Source organism: Natrix helvetica (genome assembly GCF_964273705.1).
Source record: "Natrix helvetica genome assembly, chromosome: 1".
Lineage (NCBI taxonomy): Eukaryota > Metazoa > Chordata > Lepidosauria > Squamata > Natricidae > Natrix > Natrix helvetica.
Window position 1 is genome coordinate 329305308 of NC_138548.1, and position 23224 is coordinate 329328531.

The 23224-nt window shown below is 46.9% G+C and overlaps 1 protein-coding gene across 5 annotated transcripts in view; it reads left to right on the forward strand.

Annotated features, from left to right (window-relative positions):
• FRMD4B (FERM domain containing 4B) overlaps positions 1–23224 on the forward strand; it is a gene marked incomplete at its 5' end in the record, with an annotated part of 293138 nt that overhangs the window by 193817 nt on the left and 76097 nt on the right. For all 5 annotated transcript variants that reach the window (XM_081934595.1, XM_081934597.1, XM_081934596.1 and 2 more), the window contains one exon: positions 15172–15255. In XM_081934595.1, the coding sequence (XP_081790721.1) occupies positions 15172–15255 (84 nt within the window). The remainder of the gene's footprint in view (positions 1–15171; positions 15256–23224) is intronic.

The window sequence follows — 23224 nt, forward strand, 5'->3', positions numbered from 1 at the left end:
TCCGTCTGCCGGCATCTGCGCTAGCAACAGCCAGGTCGCGTCTGATTGGCTAAGACGCGACCTGGCTGAGAGCGGGGAAACTCTGGCTTGGGGATTGGCTGGTTCGTCTGACAGCTTCGTATAAATAGCTGTCAGATGAACCCTGCATTGATTCTCTCCTGTATTTGACTGTTAACTGCTCTGTTAATAAAAGTTGGTTGAATTCTCCTCACGACTCGGCTCGCCTTCGTTCGCATCTAACACTGGCGACGAAGGTGGGATCCAGCCGCTAACCCACCGAAATCCACCGAGCGTGTCTTTTGGTCACCCTCGCACCGGCGACCTGTTCTCCTGGCCGGCTGATCCGTTCCTGAGGAGATCATGTCGGCAATGCCAACTTTTGTGCCTTTTGGCTGCGATGGCGAGACGTGGGAAGCGTTCATGGAGCGCTTCGAGTGTTACCTCATAGCCAACGGTCGTCGCGACGCTCCAGACGATGAGAAGTGCAGTTTCTTCTTGAGCTGTTGCGGCACTCCAATGTTTAGTGCCGCTCGCTCAATAGCCGCCCCACAGCCCGTTCATTCTCTGGACTGGGCGACACTAACCGAACGCCTGCAGCGCCACTACGCCCCCACTCCATCCTGGGTGGCGAGGCACTACGCTTTCCGGCGCTGCGTACAGAAGCCAGAGGAGTCGGTGAGCCAATTCCTCCAGTCGCTTCGCACCGCGGCGATGAGGTGCGAGTTTGCCGACCTCGATCGCAACCTGACGGAACAGTTCGTCAGCGGCGTAAAAGACCTGCGCCTTCGCCGGCGGCTCTTGTCACAGGCCGACATCACGCTGACTGGGGCCATCGAGCAAGCAAGGGCGGCTGAACTCTCCGACGAGTCAATGGCGGAGATGTTCAATCTGCCGCCCCCGCCAGGCCGCACTTGCTTGGTGGACGAACTAGTTCCCTTGCCAAGCGACTATCCGGAGGAGGGAGCGGTGGCGCGCATTGGCCAGTCCGCCAGAAGACGCGCTCCTCAGCGAGCCCGGGAAGCTGTGCCCGCTTGCCTTGGCTGTGGAGGCAACCACGACCGCTCGGGTTGCCCCTTTAAAAACGCAGTTTGCCGCCGCTGCCTGAAGAAGGGACATTTGGCTCAGGTCTGCCGAGCGCAGTTCCCCTTGCCGCAGCGGGCAGATGACGTCCCGACCACAGCCGCCGTTAAACAGCGACCCGGAGGCCGTGCTGGACGACAGCAGCAGCAGCAGCAGCAGCAGCAGCAGCCTTCGCGCGGAGGCTGCTACGCCGTGGACGCAGACTTGCACGCCAACCCCGCAGAGTTGGCCTTCCACACGGGTGCAGGTGCGGAGCGCATCAAGGCGTCGCTCCTCATAGAGGGCTCCCCCTGCACCATGGAGGTGGACTCGGGGTCGTCTCGATCCCTTTTGTCGTGGACAGAGTTCTCCCGCCTCTGTCCAGGCATCTCCAAGACCCAGTTGGCCCCTCCAGACGCAACCCTACGGGACTACCAGGGGACTCAAATTCCTACCCTGGGTTGTCACCTGGTGCGGGTGGAATACGGGGACTATTCGGGGTGCCTTCCTCTACTAGTTGTTGAAAAGCCTTTACCGGCCCTCCTGGGCCTTGACTGGTTCCCGGCACTTGGCCTATCAGTGCACGGGATTAGACAAGTGGTGGCCACGCCTCCCGACGTGGCCGACGTCCTTGCCAGATTTTCTGATGTGTTCGATGGGCAGCTGGGGGCGTATAAGGGCACGCCCATCTCCTTGAACCTAGATCCCCAGGTTGCCCCCATTAGGCTGAAGGCCCGTAGGGTGCCTTTCGCTTTGAGGGCAAAGGTTGATGCGGAGCTCGACAAGCTCGTCGCGCAGGGAGTCTTGGAGCCGGTGGATTACTCCAAGTGGGAGACCCCTTTGGTCATCCCAGTTAAGGCGGATGGGTCCATTCGCCTCTGCGCCGACTTCAAATCCACCATCAACCTTGCCCTCCAAGCGAACCCCTATCCAGTTCCGGTAGTGCAGCACTTGCTCCACTCTTTGGGGCAAGGCTGCATCTTTGCGAAGCTGGATATGGCGCAGGCCTACCAGCAGCTCCCGGTGGATGACGAGGCGGCGGCTGCGCAGACCATCGTCACCCACCGTGGAGCTTTCCGTTGCCGCCGCTTGCAATTCGGCGTTTCCGTAGCCCCGGGGATCTTCCAGAGCCTCATGGAGCGGCTGCTCCATGGACTCCCTGGCGTGGTTCCGTATTTCGATGACGTCCTGATCGCCGCTAGTAGCCGATCGGGCCTCATCGAAGTACTGGTGAAGGTCCTCGAGCGTTTCAGGGGCTCGGGTTTAAAATTAAAGCGCAGCAAATGTTCATTTGCTGTGCCCCGGGTTGATTTCCTGGGCTTCACGATTGACGCCCAAGGAATTCACCCCACCCCTTCTAAGGTTGCAGCCATTAGGAACGCCCCCACGCCTGCCTCCAAGACGGAGCTGCAGGCGTTCCTTGGCTTGCTTAACTTCTACGCGCCTTTCTTACCGCATAAGGCGTCACTAGCCGAGCCGCTGCATCGGTTGCTCGACCGATCGGCAGCCTGGCGCTGGGGCAGCCGCGAAGCGCATGCGTTCGCGGCTGTCAAAGACTTGCTGACGTCAGAGGCAGTCCTCGTTCAGTATTCGGACAAGCTGCCTTTGACTCTTGCTTGTGACGCCTCGCCCGTGGGTTTGGGGGCGGTCCTGAGCCATGTGCTGCCCAATGGCTCGGAGGCCCCCATAGCCTTTTATTCCCGGACACTGACTTCTGCGGAACGCAATTACAGCCAGATCGACAAGGAGGCTCTGGCTGCAGTGTCAGGGATTAAAAGGTTCCACGATTACCTCTATGGTCGGCACTTTACCTTGTTCACCGACCATAAGCCGCTCCTTGGGCTTTTGGCAGGTAACAAGCCGACCCCTCCCATCCTGTCACCGCGCATGACCAGGTGGACAGAGTTCCTAGCTGCATACAGCTATATTCTGCTCTACCGCCCGGGCAAGCATTTAGGGCACGCTGATGCCCTCAGCCGCTGCCCCTTGCCCGTTGCTGACCCCCCGACAGTGCCTTGCCTGTCGGTCTTGGCCATAGCAGATTTGGATCTGCCACTCTCTTCCGGAGAGGTGGCCTCAAAGTCTAGGGCTGACCCTGACCTGTCCCAGGTCATCCTTTGGGTCCAAAGGGGCTGGCCTGAGGGTCCGGTGCCAGAGCACCTTCGTCCCTTCAGGGCCAGGCAGTTGGAGCTGTCACTTCACAGTGGGTGCCTCCTGTGGGGTGACAGGGTGGTCATTCCACCCAGCCTGCGCCATCAGGTGCTATCTCGCCTTCATGAGGGCCACCCGGGCATAGTGCGCATGAAATGCCTGGCGCGCAGCTATGTCTGGTGGCCTCGCATTGATGACGAGATAGCCGCCTGGGTGGCCGGCTGCTCCTCCTGCCAACATTCCCGACCGGCGCCACCGGCTGCCTGTCCTAGGGAATGGGAATTGCCTCGTGGTCCTTGGTCCCGTCTTCACGTGGATTTCGCGGGCCCCTTCAGAGGCCAGGTCTTCATGGTGGTGGTGGATGCATATTCGCGCTGGGTGGAGCTCATCCTCATGAGGTCCACCACAGCCGAGGCCACGATCAGAGAACTGACTAGGCTTTTCGCCACCCATGGCGTGCCGGACGTCGTTGTCTCTGATAACGGGCCTCAATTTGCATCCACCGCGTTCCAGCTGTTCCTGGCCTCTCAGGGCATCCGCCATGCCCCAGTCGCCCCATACCATCCGGCTAGCAATGGCCGGGCGGAAAGGGCGGTCCGCTCGGCCAAGGAGGCGTTGGGCAGGATGGATGGGGCTGACTGGCCTTCAAGGGTGGCTGCTTACCTCTTGGTACAGCATGCCACTCCTTGCCCCCTGACCGGGAAGTCTCCAGCTGAGCTGCTGATGGGCCGGCGCCTGCGGACCACCTTGGATAGGTTGCACCCACTCTATTCAAGCGAACAGCCTGGCAACCTGGGGCCCCCTTCCCGCACGTTCCTCCTGGGTGATGCTGTTTGGGCTCAGGCATTCTCAGGGGCAGTTAGGTGGGTGCCTGCCACCGTCACCGCCATAACCGGCCCCTGTTCTTACAGGGTCCAGCTACATGATGGGACCGAATGGCGGCGGCACCTGGATCAACTGAGGCGCCGCCTGCCCAGCACCAGCGACAACACACCCGCAAGGTCGACCATCAACGTCGCTGCGCCTGAGCCCTCCAACGTTCTGTTCCCTGGTGCCCTTCCACCAGATATCGTCCGGCCGGTCCAGCTGCCCGGGGCTTCCCCTTCTTTGGACGCCGCCTCCCGGCCGTCCACTATTGTGGGGGTGTCGCCCGTTAGGCGTCAGCCTCCCGGGTTCCAAATGGCCTTCCCCGAGTCAGGCCAGGCCTACCAACAAGTGCCCAGCTCAAGCCCGCCTTCGGCCGCGCCCCCTCGGCCCTGCCTACCTGGGCCTGGTTTTCCTCCGTCAGGGGTGGGCCTCCAAGATGGCGCCCGGAGCTCCACTCCCTTGCGGGAGGAGCTTCCACGGACACCACCTTCCTCTCCGACGCCTCCTGCCGAACTGAGGCGTTCTGGGCGGGTCCGGCGCCGCCCAGAATATTTACGTGACTACGTTTGTGCGTCGCTTGCACATGCGCAGTCACTGGGGGGGAAGGAGTGTTGTGTCCGGGCAGATGACGTCAGGGAGTTCCCTCCGTCTGCCGGCATCTGCGCTAGCAACAGCCAGGTCGCGTCTGATTGGCTAAGACGCGACCTGGCTGAGAGCGGGGAAACTCTGGCTTGGGGATTGGCTGGTTCGTCTGACAGCTTCGTATAAATAGCTGTCAGATGAACCCTGCATTGATTCTCTCCTGTATTTGACTGTTAACTGCTCTGTTAATAAAAGTTGGTTGAATTCTCCTCACGACTCGGCTCGCCTTCGTTCGCATCTAACATTAATGGTTTAACCTGAAGTGTGAAGCCAAGGATAATAATATCAAGTTCTTTTGAAATCTCCATAGTCTACAAGATGAGAAGGCATACTCATTGGATTAGATTTGGGCAATATTTTGGAGTTCATTACCTCCAATGAACTTTCTGTTGCAAATGGCATGAATTGTAATTTGAGACAAACCTGCAGGATTACCAAAGAATAATGGACAGATTCATATAAAAAAAACTTGAGTAAAGTTTATAATTCTACAAGATTCAAAGGAAGAAGATAGACTTATATTCACCAATCTAAGATTGTATGGTTAGTCCTCAACTTTCAGCAGTTCACTTGTGAAAATCATCACAATTTACTGAGATATATGTTGATAGCAAGAATAAGCGGAGCACAACATTGCTATCAGACTTGAAAAATATGCTGCAATGGCAAAATTGACAGTATGTATCCCCCCCAAAAATGTTAACCAAATTCAAGCAAGAATGGCTCCATAATAGCAATAGCATTTAGACTTCTATACTACTTCACAATGCTTTACAGCCCTCTCTAAGCAGTTTACAGAGTCAGCATAATGCCCCCAACAGTCTGGTTCCTCATTTTATCAACCTTGGAAATATACAATCTATCATCGAGCAAAGTAGATTTATTCATCTAAAATACAGCTTTAGGACTTAAATAGAAATTAACAATATAACGTGGGCTGCAAAGTTCAACTATTTAAATTGTGTCTAGTGCTTGGGAATACAAACGGCAGAGAAGCATAGCATATATTACTAAAAGTATTTTATTCCTTCTTTACTCATTGCACTTTCCATCTTCATCCTACAATGAATGAACAAATAAAAATTATCAACAGTACCTGATAGCAACATTCAGACAAGACTTCCTTATGTTTGAAAGCCAAGGAGAGTTGGGCTTAGTTTGTCCTTGGATGGAGACTACAAGCCAACATTGTCATCTACATTAAGAAGCTGAAAAACCCCAATAAATAATAATGCAATAATAGTATTTACTATTCTATCAGCATTGACAAATTCACCATCAGTCAATTACAAAATGATGCAAAACTTAACATCCTGCGATACTTCCAACACCAAACATCAATATCTGCCTATATCAGGTCCTTTGAAAGAACTCAATAGGTTGTGATGGCCAACCTATGGCATGTGTGCCACAGGTGGCACACAGAGCCATTTGTCAGAGCACGTAAGGTCAGCTGGCCAGTGTGCATGCGCGCTGGCCAGCTGACTTCAGCCTTTTTTGAGGCCACTTTTCACCCTGTAGTGTCCAAAGCGCGAAAAACCAGCCCTACGGGCAAACCGGAAGTTCAGGAACAGACTTCCAGTTTGCTCATAGGGTCGGTTTTTGTCCTCCGGAGCCTTCAGGGAAGCCCCCTGAAGGCTCCAGAGATCAAAAAAATCGCCCCTATGGGGAACCCGGAAGTTCGGGAATGGTGACTTCTGGTTTGTCTGTAGGGCCGACTTTAAACCTCTGGAGTCTTCAGGGGGCTTCCCTGAAGGCTCCGGAGGGCAAAAAACTGCCCTATGAGCAAACCGGAAGTGACTTTCGGGTTTCCCTTATGGCCGTTTTTCACCCTCCAAAGCCTTCAGGAAGCTTCCGAATTATATTATAAAAGCATCCGGGGAGGGGGAGGCTGTTTTCGCCCTCCCCGGGCTCCTAGAAAACCTATGGAGCCTGGGGAAGGCGAAAAAACGACAGCAAAAGTGGTGGTGGTGGTTGCTGATCGCACGTATGCACGCACTGGGAGACACGGCGGCTCACGACCCCACTGTGCTCCCCTCGCTTTTGGCATGGCAGCCAAAAAAGTTTTGCCATCATTGCAATAAGTGGATAAAAATGACATTTCCAATCTGAATATTTGTCTGTCTGTGTGCACAAACCATTTACTATGATAAACAAAACTATAATGGTATTCGACAACCTGTGACCTGTTGGGTCATTATTTCCAAGATATTTCATTATATAAACAAATCAATATAATTATCACAGGTGGGCATGAAAAGCAGTGGGAACAGGAATAGCTTCCAATTTCTTCCCAGCTTTCTCCCACTGAATTTCCTTGTAGGAAGCTGACAACAAAGTTTGGAAATGATAATAGCATGGCAGTACTGAAGCAGCCACAAATTTCAGTCCCATGGGAGTCATGGGTCCTGGATTTTGGACACATTTTGTAAGTTAGCCCATTTGGGGTATCAAATTACAAACCAGGTAACATCAATTGTTGCTGTATAAAGCACTGTTTTGCCTTAATTGAAGTTTACAAACAGGCAGACATGAGAGTTTTCGTAGTATGTAGGCTAGAATAAATAATAATAGTAAATACAACTAGGTATGTTCACCACCTTGATTTACATATAAAAAGGCAGAATAAAATCATCATCCTCATCTTACATGATTCTCTTCATAGGATTAGATTCATAGACATCATTCTCTTCAAGGAGTAGGATGACATGAGAGCAGTGTTCCAATATTTGAGGGGCTGCCACAAAGCAGAGGGGATCAACCTATTTTCCAAAGCACCAGAAAGCAAGAGAAGAAAAATGGATGGAAACTATTTGAGGAGAGAAGCAACCTAGAACTAAGGAGAAATTTCCTAACAGTGAGAACAATTAACCAATAGAAGTCTTGCCTTCAGAAGTTGTGAGTGCTCCATCACTGGAGGCTTTTAAGAAGAGACTGGACAGCCACTTATCTGAAATGATATAAGGGCTCCTGCTTGACTGGAAGACTGCCAAGGGTCCCTTCTAATTCTGCTATTCTGTTACATGTGATCTGGCACTGACCTAGCATAATTCTCTTAAAAGCAACCAAACTGAAATGCTCTTCCGTTTCAAACATTGTGCATTCCTCCAGCCTACCCATAAAAGTTATATAGGTGTTTTATCATCCATCCTGTCTGCCAGAGGTGAATGTGTGAATTGCTGATTCGGAAAAGTTCATAAGAGTGTAGCAGCATAAAGCCTTTATTTGGAAGCAAGTTGTATTCAACTCAAAGTTTATTCAGCACTATAATACATGGTGCCTTTTTTATTCCTACTGTGGAAATAAACACCTAAAACACTTTTTTTTTTTTGTGTGTGTATGGCACGTGTTAGCCAGGGATCACCAAGGGGGCTGCCTGCCTGTATGAAAGGATTTTTTGGGGGTGGTTATCTTTTACCCGCGGGACGCCTGAATGCCAGTAGGCAATCGGGGGAGACTCCTTTCTTGTCCCTACACGTTTTATTCGCTCAGGGGAATTGAGCCGCCAACCTCAGTGATGCGCAGGCCCAGCATCTTATCGCATGAGCCACCATGGCCCCTCAAAAAATCTTAACTATTTTGGATACAAATCACATAGGCTCAGTGTCTTTATGATCTAATGAGAATTATTGCTAACATTCACAAAGTATGATACAATTATATATTGCAGAATGAGAAAACCCATCAAAAAGGCTATCAGGTTTCTCTGAGCTGCTATTCCCTCGTTCTCCTTGCTCAACTGGTTTTTGACAGGGAAAGATAAGAGGCTGATAGCTTGTTTGTTGTTGTTAAATATATATGCTGTCCAAGTCCCAATAATTGTGGGAAGTTTTTTTTTTTCTGGGATTGATGGCTTTGATTATTAGGTTCATGTAAAGAAGCTTCAGCTGGGTTTGGTACATGAATGAAATTTGCAAGCGATCTTAAAGGTTTTGTTGAGGATAATAAATTTGTTCACACAACACCAGTTATTGAACATACCACGAATGATTGGGATTCCACACTATTATTACAACTATAAATTACACTTCACAGCATCATATGAGCCCTAACTGCATATGGTATTATACAATGTATGCTTGTTGCAAAGCTTTCCTATGGATTCTCAGGATGTGATAGCCAGCTCAGATTTTACTCTTTTGTTCAAGCCATCAGATCTGAAAGCAAACAAACAAGTCACTTGGTTCAACATTTATTTTCAAGTTCCCCAGCCACATTTCATAACAGACTTTATTATGTGCAGCAACTGAAGTATAATACTTTTTTTTTAAAAAAAATCTAATTGTAAAGTTTTTAAAGCTTAGTAAAACAAAATTAAAGCAATTAAATTATGTTTCCTCAATAATCATAAGAGATGAGTGGTTGAGTTCAACAAGATAGGCATCCAAAGTTGGAAAAAATATTTAATTAAGCTTATGAGATCAGTTTAGGTGAATTGCTAATCTGAAATCTCAGTGGAATATTTTGTGGTTTGTTTAGTGTTTCTTTAGCGAAACTGTTAATCAGGCATCTAAAACATTTCAGGGAATTATATCACAGGTTTTATGAGCAAAATTGTTATAATTAATTATACCCTTCCTTTTTTTATTCTTCCTGGATCTTGCTCAGAATAACCTTTTGGCTGTTCTTGTAATATTCCAAAGTGGAGTGACTCTTTCATGTAGAAACGAACTGAGCCAAGAGCTTAATATACTGTACATGTTAGAATTAATAGATTCTAATTATAATTATGAGCCTTTGGATGAATGTGATTGATTGTATAATTTCCTCTGAACTTTAATATCATCTTCAACATAATTTGCTGATTAATAACCATTGATGTCTCTGGCTTTAGTTTTTATTCTACCGTCTTCTTTCTTCTTGACAAGGACATTTTGATTATTCGCTTTTTATTATCTAAACAAACCCAAGCTTTTATTTGACATACTGGACAGCTAAATAAACTACAGGGCAATCACCGTCAAGTGTTTCTAATTAGAACACTTATGTCAAGTTATGAAATCATACTCAAAAAGTAATATTTTTATCTATATTAAGCAAACATGAAAGTTTATAGAAAAATAATGCACATAAAACAACTTTGTTGGCTAAAATACATTATGCACAACTATTTTAGTTCTTTCTGTTAAGGTCATGTTCTCATTAGGGTTCATTTTACATGTTTCATGATGCCACCCTTGGCATTCGCCAAATAAGGGACCAAGTGCAGAACTGATTGTTCTAGCCCTGACCATTAAATGCTGACCCAGAGACAAAGATTTTTAAATACCCCTGGGGGAAATCCATTTATGGGTGTCTTCTAAAAATAGTTATTTGAATGTTATCCTGTTCACTCTGTTTTTAGGATCTGATTAAATTGCTGTTCTGAGCTGAGTTGTTCAAAATAAAAAACAAGATTTGTTTTTTTAAATCTTTTGTTTATCTTTTCTGTTCAATATCCTGTCATGGGGCCAAACATGGCTCTCCATCTGACTCCAGGCTCCATAAACTGGGTCTAGTTACTTGCGGGATCGCATCCTCCCACATACATCCCTGCGGCCAATCTGCTCTCACAGGGAGGGCCTTCTCCAAGTGCCGTCCACTAGGCAATGCCAGCGGGCGGCGCCAAGGAGTAGAGCCTTCTCTGTGATAGGCCCAACCCTCTGGAATGACCTCCCCCCCGACATTAGAACCACCTTGGACTTCCGCTCCTTTCGACAAAAATTGAAGACTCACCTGTTCCGACTAGCTGGCCTGGCAGATTATAAATGTTACATCTATGAACTCCTGGTAGTATATTCTCATCTGGTTATTTTAAGGGTAATGTTTTAGTTTTAATTGTTTTTAGGGCTTTCAGCCTCATATTTATTCCTCTGTACAGTACTCTTAATTTTAACCTCCTCCACATACATACATGTATTTATAGTTCTATTTATATTTGTATTTTATCTGTGATTTATTGTGGACTGTACACCGCCCCGAGTCCCTTTTTGGGAGAGGGGGCGGTTTAGAAATGTGAATAAATAATAATAATAATAATAAATAATAATAATAATTTATTGGCCATACATTATGCACTGCAGATGTCCATCTGAATTAAAATGGGCCAAATGCAGTGACTGCTGAAATAAAAGCAGGAATGCATAATAACTGAGAGTGGAATCTCCAATGCTGAAAATCATTCAAGGGGGAATAAGTCCAGAATTCCATTTTTACATTGTATCAGTAAGTCATCCCTCAAGTCACATGACTGGATTTTAAAAAATCTTTACCCATCGTAAAATCATTCAGTTTTTTTTGCTGAAACTTCTAGTTATCTTGTTTTGTTAAATCGTTCTTTGCCTGGCGGTAGGATGGGCATAACAACAGTGAGCGCGGGGTCATGTCGAGTTCACCGAAGGTTAAAGCGGCTAAGCCTTAAAGACAAGGGATTGAAGCTTTGTTGAGCTTCAGATTCTTTTTTTCCCAGTTTACTAAAGCCATAATCTCCAGCCCTGAATTTCTTTCATTGAAGAAATTTCCATAATGGCAGTTTATTTTTATAGTCACAGTCTTACAGGCGGCTCATCTTCCCTGCCTTTCTTTCTAGAGAAATTCACATGGCAAAATGAGGCACGTGAGAACTTTGTGAATGTCAAACTACAATTTCCGTGATGACTCATGAGAAAAAAAGGTTAGGGTTGACTAAGGAACTTCATGAACATTGTATTATTATACAGGGCTAATTAACATTGAAGACAAGATAGACATCTGACGTTCTTTGCGTGTCTTTACGCATCCTCAGTTAGGAAACTTCACATTCTTCTCAACTATCAGTTGTGTTAGTCTTCCCTTCCCGTAATTTACAGCTAGCTCTACTCATACTCATTCACAATACTGCCAGTTTCTTCTTTCCTTCACTATGAAGGTAAGACATTAAATGTAAGGTGGATGTTTAAATATTAGTAGCTGACTGAAATCAAAGAATTCATTGAAAGTTACAAGGAAACAGGCTTGATCTTTAATGTTGGTCCATTTACAGAATTGATACTGGATACAACAACTCTATTATGAACATCTGATAAAGATTGCGGCCAACGTTATAACCATCTGGGTGGATTTGATTCTTTAAGTCTATTTAGTGTTTTCCTTCTTTTGAGTCACCATTATTCCTCCTTGGTTTTTTTTTTACAAGTGAGGTGGGGGGGAGTGAGATAGATTTTAGAAATAACAAGTTGGGGGAAAGTGTAAGTTTCCCCAACTTGCATGGTTTAAATTGAGTCTGGATCAGGCTTCTGCATATATATTATAGGGTAAATGAATTACCGTTAAGGGGGACGATGAACTGAATGCTGTGTAATTAATGTTTAGTTTGACACATGGGCCAAATTACATACTATTTAAAACTGTAGTTGACAACTATGCATTTTCTGCCTTTTTTTTTTTAACTATAGAGTAGGGGCAGGAGATCCAATTTGGGTAAGATCCCTATATTGAATATGGGAGTTTTAATCCTCTGTATGCTGCTGCAGTCATGATAGTTTCTGAGACTTCTTATAGTTCCCATATTTTAATGGGTAACATTTTTTGCAAATAGATAAAAGATTCATGTAAATGCTCATCTAAGAATTATAGTAAGGAGCCTTCTTTCCTCCACCCCATGCTATCGGCATCTTTAAAATAACATGCAGTTGGGCATTGAGAAATGTTGTTTTATTGAGGAACTCATAATTGAAATTAAATCCTTTCATTGCTTCCTGGAATACAGATGGAACAGCTGAAAGTAACATGTTATACAAATGAATTTGCCTATTGACTCACATATGCATTATTGTGGATATAACTAGCAGAGGGAAAATTACGTTTTCATTACAACTCCCGTAATCCACACCCAGAGATCATACTGGTTGAGAAAAATAGAAGATGTAATCCAATTTATCTGAAGATCACAACAGTTGTCTTCCTTAGACTAACAGAATTATGTTTGAGAATTAAGTTTTTCCTGGTAGTAAAATGCGCTTTTGAATGCAAAGTTTAAGATACAATTAAACTTTGGTGGTGCTGGGAGCAGTTGGAGCTTGCACGGGAAGGCTTCATTCTTAACGACATTGGCTGGCCTTGCTATTTATTGCCTTCAGTATCTCTCTTCTGAGCGCTTGGGCAACTATCTCCTCCCTGAAGGTGGTGAGTGGGCTATCTCTGCCTTAGCAGTTAATTCCCAACTCTCCAGCCATGGAAGACAAGATCCCAGAGGGTTCAGAGCAACTAGGGCCTTTCACCAGGGTATTTTCCAGACAAGCTGGCAAGGCCGCCCGGGAGGCCATCAGGGGGAACAAGCCCTACTCCAAACAGAGTCAAGCAGGGCTCAGGCCCAGATAAGGATGCCCTCTGCCAGCAGAAGGCCTTGGAGAAGCAGTTTTCCAAGGCCCAACAACAGGCCCAGGCCTCTAAATCGGTCTCCCCTAGGGCACCCTATCCAGAGGCCCAGCCCAGGCATGGGCTAGCCATTTCTAAGAGTGAGGAGGAGGAGCAGGAGTTTCCACCCACTGCTTCCTTTGCCTTGGTGGTTTCTCCTGAACCCTCAATGGCAGACCAGGCCGATCTCTTTGCATGTCCCTCGGATCTTGAGGAAGGATCAGCTCCGGTGGGTCCTCTGGCACCCCAGCAGCCTGTCATCCAACCCCCTTCCAGTACTTACCCTGTGGAGGATCGAGGCCCTGACCTCTCAGCGGAGATGCAAGGTGCCATAACTAGGGCCATTTCTCAGGGCATAGAGGCAGGCATGCTGCAGCGGGCCAATCACCCACGCAAGTCCCGCCCTCTTCTGACACAGGATCCCCCTCAGGAGGCGCCCTTGGCCCATCGATCTCAGTCTCCCCACTCTTCTCTGGCAAGCGAGGATTCGGATTGCGAGGAGGACATTCTTCCCAGACCAGAGCCTGAATTCTCGGGGGATGAAGGGGCTGCTTCCGAGAAACCTACCTTTACAGGGTTGTTTAAGCAGGTCCATTTCAAGACTATCTTGAACAAGGCTAAGGCCTCGACCCACTTGGGTTCCATTCCACCAGCTCAGACAGCTCCCGATAGTTCCACGCCTTCATTGAAAAAAACTGAAGATGGTCAGCACCAGAGGCATGGCTTAAAATTTCAATTCAGCCCTGGGCAGATTGGCTGTAATTAACCCTTGCTTGGACTCTCCTTCGCAGCACCCTGAAAACGGCCCTTCAGATAACCAATGGTCATTCCCTCTGCTAGTTATATCCACAATAAATGCATATGTGAATCAATAGGCAAATTCATTAGTATAACATGTTTCCTGATTTTTTAATTCTATAAGGCCCAAGCAACCAATCTCTTCCCTTAAAATCATTTTACTCCTCCAAACTGAAAAAATATTTCAGACCTCCCCTTTTAATGGGCCTGAAGTTTGCCCACTTATTATAAAGATGTTTGTGCTACCTCAGTGAGAAGTGTCTTTTGATAGAAGACTCTTAATTCATAAAGGAGAAAACCAGTGCATGCTGCTGTTCTACTGTTCAACTAAGAAATAGTTTTATTTATTGTAGTTATTATTTCATATATTAACTCCCTGTGTTTCAGCCTCGCATCTATCATCTTGTAAAGCAACTTAAACAGAGACGTGCATCTCAATAGTTTCTACTTCAGTATTCATAATTCCAGGGCAGAAATTACAGAAAAATTAAACGTAGGTTTTATCAATGATATAATCCCTCCAGTGCTAAATTATTTAAGGATGTGGCCTAGTTTTGAAGAATAAGGCAGCTTGTTTAAGAAGTCACATATCAACCTGCACCATCTGGAAATCAAACATCTGGTAATGACTCAGTCATCCCAGTGAATCCTAGATGCCAACAATTCATGTTGGTTCTTGCAGATCCCTATTAAAGCATTCCAAAATCCTGCAGAACCCGACTGGGCTATTTAAGCCTGAATGCAAACCCAAAATGTTGCCTGCTTTTGTGTTGTTTTGTTTTGTGCCAGCAACCACACATGTTTTTGCCTTCATAAAATAATTAGGTGGACTTTTGCCCAATTCCTGCATCTTGAAGCAAGTCACAGTTGGAAGCTGTTTATCCTCACTCTGTATTTCTTCTTAACTTTTTAGAATCGGGGTTGGTTTTACAATTTTAGCATCTATTTTTTCCATGTTAAAAAATTTGCAGGTTCTTTTATAAAACCAACATGTATCCTATAACCAAAAAACATCCTGGAAGTATGTCACAGCCAGTGAAAGTTACTTTATCCATTTCTCAACAACTGGATCTCCTTAGCAGCACTGTGTTCTTAATCAAAATGGTAATATAAATGAACATATTTTGTGTAGAACAGTAATGCAAGAGGTTCTACAGGATTAGGCTGCTGTGGTAGATGAAATATGCCATGATTGAAATTGGGGACTTTGGGTTAATGGAAACGATCATCGTTTTGATTCCAAGATAACAACACTTTGCCATTCTTCTTGTCTTTTTAAAGTGATGAAAATGCAAGAAAAGCTCTGAAGAACTTGCCTACATTTCCTACCAAGACTTTGCAGGAGCATCCTTCACTTGCCTATTGGTAAGACCTACCGTACTTTTCAGAGTATAAGATGTAGCAAGGTGTTGAAGAGGAAAATTAAAAAAAAAAGTTTTTGCACTCTGCAAACCTCCCAAAAACAGCCTGGTTTTTTTTTCAAAAGAAGGGAATAAATAGCCCATAGAAGGCTTGTAGAGTGCTCCTGGGGGGTAGGGCAAAAACGAGCAAAAAATGGCCTGTTTTTCACAAAAACGGGCCTGTTTTTTGTCAAAAAAAAGGGCATGGATAGCCTTTAGGAAACTTATAGAGTGCTGCTGGGGGGAGAAAAAAACAGACAGTTTTTTGCTCATTTCTGCCCTTCCCAGCACCCAGTGCTCTCTGAAAGCCTTCTAAAAGCTATGCACGGCCATTTTGGTGAAGGGGCAGAGTTTCAGGGGGCAAAAAATGATGTATTCAGTGTATAAGACGCACCCAGATTTTCAGCCTCTTTTCTGAGGGAAAAAGGTGCGTCTTATACTCTGAAAAATACGGTAATTATTAAATTTGCAGGGGCATCATATTGGGATCATGGTCTTTTTTTTTTTAATCGTCCTTCCTTATTAATTTAAAAATGTGTGAACAACTGACAGTAATATCTAAGGTCACCTAATGGGAAAAGCTTTGAATGCAAAATGGCTGTTCTAAAGCTTGTGTTACAAGTCAGCAAAGAACAACAGTTTTTTCAGGAGAAAAACTGGTGTGGTTGCTCCTACCAACCCCTCTAATTCCTTAATTAACTCTCCTCCCAAGATTTTCGGTTTTATTCTAGCTTACCTTTGTCTTTTTTCTGGGCAGGTGGGCAAATTTCCAAACCGAGCATCATTTTTAATGCTTACAAAGCTTACATGGAACCCAAAGGCATTTTTCTAAATACAGATAATACTGCACTTTGTGACATAACATCTCCCTATTTAATTATTATTTTTTAATTGAAAGAATATTAAAATCATAGAAGCCATGTGGTAAGTGAGGCCTTTCTTTCTCCCGGAAACATTTCATAAGCATTTTGGTGTCTATGGCTGCTGCCTTCTATTCTTCTGCTTTATAAAATAAAACACGCTGTCTCCTGAACAGATTTTTAACACCCTGGTATTATTATGGCATTGTTGAACTTTTCTTCCTGTTCTGATTGCTTGAAAAATCTATCAGAAAAATAAGATTGTATTTTATCCAAACTCTGGAAATCAATGCTACCAAAGTTTAGGAGACTATAAGTATATGAGAGTTCAACCGTGGGATTTAAAAATAAGTTTATTTGCTTAAGAGAACAATATCCAGAAATTTTTATTAATAAAATAAAGCATAATTTCCCACTCCTGGTAGTCTTCAACTTAGGACTACAATTGCGCCCAAAATTTCCATTGTTAAGCAAGAGATTGCTAAGGAAAGTGAGTTTTGTCCCATTTTATGACCTTTCTGGCCACAGTTGTTAAGTGAATTACTTTAGTTGTTAAGTTAGCAACACGGTTGTTAAGTGAATTTGGCTTCTCCATTGACTTTGCTTATTAGAAGGTTGCAAAAGGTGATCACATGACCCCAGGATACTGCAACCGTCATAAACACCAGCCAGTTTGCCAAACGTCCGAATTTTGATCATGTGATCATGGGGATACTACAATGGTTATAACAGGAGTGGGTTACAGCTTCTTTTACTGCTGGTTCGCTCAGGGACATGGTTTGGGCGCATGTGCGTGCTTGAAGCGTGCTACGCAAACATGCACAGTACTGAAAAAATTGCTTCTGCACATGCGCAGAAGCAAAAAACCAAGATGGCGCTGCCAACAGCGCCACCGATAGAACCGGTTCAGGTTACTACCTACTCTGCCGAACCAATAGGAACCCACCTCTGGGTTATAAGCATGAAAAACTGATAACTCACTGGTTATCAAATGGTTGCAAGTGGAGGACTACCTGTACTTAAATAAGAAAGAAATGCATGTCTACTCGCCACCCTTCTTAAAAGAGTCTCAGTTTGCAATCTTTGATACAGCTAATCAGGAGTAACATATTGAATACTGAATAAAACTAAACATCTGAAAGGCATGATTAGGATTGCAGGTGAGTAAAACTGAGGTGTTTTGAGCCACTGAGACCATTTTCTGTAATACTGTTAAGAACATTTGCAAATGGCACTTTGGTTTCTAGTGGTTTCCCTGAGCTTCCGTAACCAATGTCCTGCAGAGAGTTGAGTCTGCAACTTCCAGAATTTCAGGTCAGCATGGTGGATCCACCTGGAGAGCACAATGTCAGGAAAAGCTAGTTATTAATTATAGAGCTGTTTCCAGGCTTCCTTGTAGCAAAGTTTTGTAATAAAAGTATGCTGCTGTCTTATTATTAAAAGTCCATCATTGTCAAGTTGTTATTGTAAAATTTTCTTTACATAATCAAGCTTCTACATGAATTTAATGAAGAATAATGCAAAGAATAGACTGTGGCTATTATAGTTTATGATGGCTTATCCCTTTGGGTTGTAATCCTGGGCATGGTTAGGCAAGGATTTTAGAAGCCTAATCATACAGTGGAACAGCCTTTGTATGTTCTGATAAGTCACTAGCTTTTTCTGTAACAATGATATGTCATAGGAAAATTCACAAGGTTGAATTTCTTGGGAAACCCAAAAGCAGAACCACTTACTTAGAGCCCAGGGATGTCATACAAATTTAAGAGATTATCTTGTTGACAAAGAAACAAAATCTTCCTTGTTTCAATTCTTCTCCATATGATCAGACCTGAAAATTTTTCATGGTGGCATAATAAAGGAATTCTAATATTTACCAGGTTTCTATTTTTCTTTGAAAGAGGTTCGTTTAATATCCATGTGACATTACTTTCTGCAATAGTTACTCAAATCACTGAATTTTTCTTTTAAAATATCAGGCAGCCCTAGGTCATACTTAAATTATAACTTGTGATTACTAATACGAACAATGAGTTCCTATAGTCATCTTGGGAAAATAGTGTAAAAATTCTTGATGCAAAAAACCATTAGTCCATTGGGCCCAACATACTTTGTTTCACAACAGCCAACCAATTACTGCTGGGAAAGCAACAACCAAGGCATAAAACTAGAAGTAAGTCATCTCAATTAGTACAATGCCTCTATAAAGCAATCACAGCTATAGGGATTATTCCCTTTTAAAAGACATATTTAGGAATCAGCACTGACTGGAGGGTTCATAGTCAGTCAAAATCCTAACTTCAAGAATATGGAGAATGTAGGAAGGGAGAATTGCTACTCTTTCTTTATAAATGTATCTCATTTGAAGGTAAATAAATTTTGCAAATTGATTAACAGTTTATAGCAGTGTTATTCCTCATGCTTGGCTGGGGAATTCTGGGAGTTGAAGTTCACACATCAGAAAGTTCAAAAAGTCTGGTATATACAGGGGTGGGTTCCTGCCAGTTCTAACCTCTTCTATAGAAGAGATTCCACAAATCTACAGGGCCATTTAGAACCGGTTCCAGCTCCCTCCCCCCGCCCGTCCGCACATCATCAAGATGAAGAGCGAGAGGAGGAATTCTGGGAGTTGAAGTCCACAAGTCTTAAAGCTGTCAAGTTTGAACACCTTTTTTTTCTCTAAGGGGTTAGGGGTCTTGTAACTTGACAGCTTTAAGACTTGCGTGCTTCAAATGCCAGAGTTTCTGAGCCAACATTTTGGTTGCTAAGCAAGAGCGTTGTTAAGTGAGTTTCACCACATTTTACAAGTTGGCAACCCCCACCCAGTCACATGACTGCCAAGCAACTCTCACTTGGTTACATGGCTGGCAAGCCACTCCCACAAAGCAGGCCACACCTACAGAAGAGGTTCTAAATTTTTTTGAAACCCACCACTGGGTCTATAGTATTATATGTATGTGTACTTACGTGTATTCATTCATTCTGACTTTGCTTGGATTAAAAAAGAACTGAATCTCTTGAAGCTCAGCTGTTTTATGTTGTAATCTTGTCTTGGAAGTTTCTTTTTTCAAGAATGGCCAACTTAGTCTGTAAAATACATCTTTTCCTGTACACCGCTTGGAGAGTCCAAGCAATGGGTTAATTCAGTCTGCTTGCCCTTAGGACTGAGGAACTATTTTTCCTTTAGCCACACCTCCTCCTGGTGTGATCAATCCCCCAGAATTCTTCCTCAGTCAGCCCGTTTGGACGTAATTAGCTAGAGCTCTGAGCTGAATTAATCCTTTTTTGGCTTGGACTCTCTATTTGCGTTTTATTTCTCTTTCCTAACATTTCCCCAACTTCGTGAGACGTTTTTCTCCTCATCGCTGCGCTTTTCTCCAGCAGAATTTACATTTGAAGGCCAGGAGGTAAGCTGGAAGGTGGTGGGGGGTGCCCCTCAGCCGATCCTTATGGGACGGCTTCGGAGGCCTGCCGCTTGTTGTTTAAAACGACGCGGCTGCAGCGGTGAGGTTCCTACGTTCCCAGGCCCCTCGTTTGTTATTTTAGACGAAGTTTTTTTCGTTCCCCGGCCTGCTAGAGGACCTCTGCTGCAGGGAGGAGTGAGCGATCGTCGCCATTCGAGGTGCGTTTGCTCCTCGCTCTCCCTTAGCCCCACGCTGTTGCGGCGGCCATTTTAGGCGCGAAAAAAGCACGCCCAGCCATGGCCGCCATTTTGCATCAGCCTCGTTATCAGGAGACCACTGGAGGTGGCAGGGCCTAGCAAGGGTTTCTCAGGCTGGGATCACCACCTCCATCCTTTTGCCTATTTTTGCGAGCGGTGCTGGTTCCTGGGCCATACCAACGGTCATTATACCGGCTCAGGGAGGAGGCCTAAGTAAGCGCAGGCCAAAGCATTTTTCTAGTCATTCTCCTCCCTGCTTCTCCTGCGGAGCCTTGCGCCTCGGTGCAAGCCCCAATCCTACCCCTGGACCTCTGACTGGTATTAAGCATGGGATATTTCATACGTATTGACTCAATTACTGTGCATGTAGCAATTTTGACAAATCTTTTTGTTTTCTTCCCCTTGCAGCAACCAGTCTCTCTCTCTAACTTCTGCCTTGTCATAGCCTTGCTCCATCTTGTGTGGTCATTGACTATGGACCTGCCTAGTCCCCCCGATTCCCAAGATACTAGGCCGAGCCTCTCTCAGGCCCCTAGCAAGGGTTCCTCATCGGGGAGTGGGGGTGCAGGCAAGAGTGGTGGGGGTAGTTCTGGGAAACAGCGTTCCAGAACCCCTTCCGTGGCTGAGGCCAAGGATGCTGAAAGGCGCCAGCGGGCCCTTGACAAGCAGTTTGAGAAGGCCAGACGCCAGGCAGACAGGGAGCAGTCCCACTCAGGAATCCCTCCCTCCCGGGAGGATCTCCAAATGGTCCTTGCCGAGGAGGTGGAGTCCCAGGACCTATCCCCAAATAGGTCATTTGCAGAGCCGGCTTCCCCGGCACCCTCTTGGGCCTGTGAGCAGGCCCCTCCCCCTGGGGATGCTAGCATAGATGATATGCAGGGTGAGGCTTCACCCCCCCTAGAGGAGGGTTTGGATCCTGATTCTGACTCAGAGGAATTATCTCCCCGCATGCAGGAGCTGATGGCCCGTGCCATTGCCAAGGGCATCACGGAGGCCATGAAATTTAAGAATCCCACTGCAGTGGCCCCAAGGGGTCCCAAACCCGATCAGGCAGCTCCCCCTCCAAGCAAGCGTGCTCGCCATCCTTCCCTGGAATCCTCGGTGGTCAGCGAGGCCTCTGCCATTGAGGACCCTGACCCGGAGGTGCTAGGTCTCTCGGACGATGAGGACCTCCCCCCTGAAGCGCCCGCCTTTGCGGGTCTGTTCAAGCCCAGCCTTTTCAAATCTGTCCTCCACAAGGTCAAGGCTGCCACCAGGGTGGGGATCAAGCCCAAGCCGGCCGCGCCGGCGGCGGATGCCACTCCGGCTAATCCCAATGCGGTCATGTTTGATGTCCCAGCACCCCAACAGGAGCTGGTTCCGGTCCCGGGGCTGTTTCTCAACCTAATCCAGCGCCAGTGGGCTCAACCAGCCACGCAGTCCTCTCCCAGTGGGGTAGATAGGAAGCTTTATACTATGGAGCCAGTGCTGGAGGACCTTCTGGCCCTTCCCACTGTCAACCCGCCCATCGCTGCACTCACTTCTAACTCCTCCCTACCGGCCGACCTCCTGGAAGGCCTTAAGGCGGAGGACAAGAAGGCGGAAAAGGCGTGCCACAAGACCCACCTGGTGGCTGCCTGGGCTATTAGGGCCTCTTCATCCGCCTCCTTTTTCAATAGGGCTTCTGTGATCTGGCTACGCGAGCTCCTAACCAAGCTCCCGGCGGGAGAGGTCCGCCTCCACCAGGACGTGTCTAAAATAATCGCGGCTTCCCAATACGCCGCTGACGCTTCCCTTAACGCCAATAAATTCGCCTCCAGGGCACTCGGCTCTAATATCACCTCTCGCCGGTTGATCTGGCTCCGCCATTGGCAAGCGGACCAGAAAAACAAGTGGAAGCTGGCTTCCGCCCCCTTCAAGGGGTCCAAATTATTTGGCGAGTCCCTGGATCCTCTCCTCATCGAGTCCAAGGACAAGAGGAAGATCCTCCCTTCTCTAACCAAGAAGCAGGAACGTAAGACCGCTCCCTATTCCAGGAGGCAGTCCTTTCGTGCCTCTGAGCCTTCCACCTCTGCCTCTTCCTTCTCTCCCTCCAATAGGTCCTTCGGTCAGCAGGGCGACAGGTCCCAGCACAGGGCGCCCTTTCGGGACAGAGGCAGGCAGCAGTTCGGCTTCCGCAAGTATAACCGCGGTGGGGCCTCCAACAGGCCGTTCCGTAAGTCAAAGTGACTGCCCGAGCTCGGCGCCCATCGGGGGTCGGCTCCAGCTGTTTGCCTCCCATTGGGCCCAGACAACCGAGGATGCTTGGGTTCTGCAGATAGTCAGGGAAGGCCTCTCCCTGGAGTTCCTGTCCCTCCCCCCCCGGACCTTCATCCGGTGCCCCGTCCCATCCTGCCCTCAAAAGAGGGAGCGTATGGACCAGGAAGTCAGACATCTCCTAGACATCAGGGCCGTGGAACCCGTTCCCCAGGGCGAAGAGGGGAGGGGGCTTTACTCCATCCTCTTCCTGGTGCCAAAGAACTCGGGGGGGGGGGGTGGAGAGCCATCTTGGACCTCAAAAACCTCAACAAGCACATCGCCTACCGGAGGTTCAAGATGCAGTCACTGCAGACCATCCTGGCGGGGATTCGACAGGGAGATCTCCTCACATCTATAGATCTCAAAGAGGCATACCTCCACATTCCCATCCGTCCACAGCACAGGAAGTTCCTGCGCTTTTATTATGCAGGTCGCCACTTCCAGTACAAAGCTCTCCCATTCGGCCTCTCGTCCGCTCCTCGGACGTTTACCAAAGTTCTGGCGGTAATGGCGGCCCAGCTAAGACGCAGGCCCATAAGGCTCCAGTGCTACCTGGACGACATCCTTATCCAGTCGTCGTCCAGGCAGCAGGCCCTGCGGGATCTCCAAACCACTATGAGATCCCTCAGAAATCACGGCTTCACTCTAAACATAGAGAAGAGCCATCTCACTCCAACAAACAGACTTGTACACCTGGGGGCGGTGTTAGATACCAACTTGTGCAGGGTTTTCCTCTCACAAGACAGGTTGGACGGTCTAAGGTCCATGACCCACAAGGTGATGAGCTTGAGGCAGGCTCCAGTGGTCCTTCTGTCGCAGCTGCTGGGAAAAATGATCTCCTGCATTTTCATCGTGCGTGGGCCCGCCTGCATTCCAGGGCTCTTCAGTGGCTGCTGCTGCTGCCGCACCAGAGGGCATCCAGGAGCAACTCTCCCAGACCGATTCGAGTTCCGCCGGAAGTGAAGAGGTCTCTCCGCTGGTGGGTGTCTCCGGCCATCCTCAAGGGCCACCTATTCAAGGAGCCCGAGAGGTTAATCATCACCACAGACGCCAGCCTCTCCGGCTAGGGAGCCCACATGGGTTCCCTGGTTGTCCAGGGCAAGTGGTCCCAAGTGGAAACCAGTTACAGCATCAAC